We start from the raw sequence: 1,376 nt of genomic DNA, 5'->3' as shown, positions 1-1,376 counted from the left end.
ATACTTCTTGCCACAAACACTCTATCATTAACTATCTTATTCATTTATTTATATTATTACTTGTGTAAGAAAACAGCTCAAAAGTATATTTTCTTATTGGCAAGTTGATATATTGAAGAGTTCGATCCGCTTCTTTTCAATTAAGCTTTGGAGTATTTCAGAGATTTCTCTGAAAAAACTTGCCGTCTTTCTCCGAATGAAGAAATATTGAAACGTCTTCAGCCTAATCACCAGTTGTCTGATAGAGATTTCACTGATTAAAACTGAGATTACACCAGCCGGCTTGTCAAAAAACAATACTTCACAAATACTACGATACATTTATAATCGCTGACGTAACATTCGATCATATCAGATTTTAACAGTTATGAATGTAAAAATAATTATGAAACATGGATCCCTAAAATCGAACCCCAGGCATTCCTGCTACGAGCCGTACATATTTACATTTCTGCGTAAATGAATAACAAACTGCGCTGCGCAGTTGCCTTCGCAGATAGAATAAACGAACGACATCTGCGGCAGTAACGAACACTACTCCATTTTTACATCATAACGCGATCGTGCGGCGTTGTAGACCACGGCTATTGTATCATTATTTTGACGTGATCTGACCATATTGTCTCCTCATTATTTATGGAGGCAGCCAATAAAGAAGAAGAATTTGCCGTATGTCTGTAATCTCACACGCATACGGAAGAAATAGACCAAACAAAGAAAAAAAAGAAGCAAGTGCTCATTGTTATTTGACTATTATAACGGCGTAATCAGGCATAATATACTTTTTTATTCGATATGAATAGTGATTACTATCCCACCATATATACATGGTAAGTATATAAAACAGCTATATAATATTATATTTGATTTTCGCGGTAAAAAATTTTTATCACACACGCACGCATGCACAAGGTTATCTACTTCCATTTTTCAAAGTGGATATCTAGAAGACACTCTTCCTTCAATTTCAATGAAATGCTCATTCGACGCGTTTTTGCATGAAACGAAAGAATCTGGCAGTAAAATGTGCTTAGTTCCGCAAAGTGAAATATCCCAATAAATGAGAATGGATTAAAATGGATTGAAATTTTTTTTCTATCCAAATGCATATTTTAAATAGCGAATACTTTTTGGATTTAATTGGATTCAATTTGATTGAAAAACTGCATTTCCTATTCAAAATTTTGAATTGAACATTTTGTGTGTGTGTGTGTGTGTGTGTGTGTGTGTGTGTGTGTGTGTGTGTGTGTGTGTGTGTGTGTGTGTGTGTGTGTGTGTGTAGTAGTAGAAGTAATAAAGTATTATAATTAGTAGTAGAGTATAGTCNCGTATACTATATACTATATAATAATAAGTAATAAATCTATATAATAATA

General features: G+C 33.5%; 1 protein-coding gene across 1 annotated transcript in view; it reads left to right on the top strand.

Moving 5' to 3' along the window:
* Positions 1–795: 795 nt before the first annotated feature.
* The window catches only part of LOC105620415 (spindle assembly abnormal protein 6 homolog), a 6,812-nt gene continuing 6,231 nt past the window's right edge, over positions 796–1,376 (top strand). Inside the window, exon 1 of the mRNA XM_012201911.1 lies at positions 796–830. Within this exon, the coding sequence (XP_012057301.1) occupies positions 796–830 (35 nt within the window). The remainder of the gene's footprint in view (positions 831–1,376) is intronic.

This window comes from Atta cephalotes, assembly GCF_000143395.1.
Source record: "Atta cephalotes unplaced genomic scaffold scaffold00026, whole genome shotgun sequence".
NCBI lineage: Eukaryota > Metazoa > Arthropoda > Insecta > Hymenoptera > Formicidae > Atta > Atta cephalotes.
The sequence above is the reverse complement of the archived record's forward strand: the minus strand, read 5'-3'. Positions and strand labels throughout refer to the sequence as shown.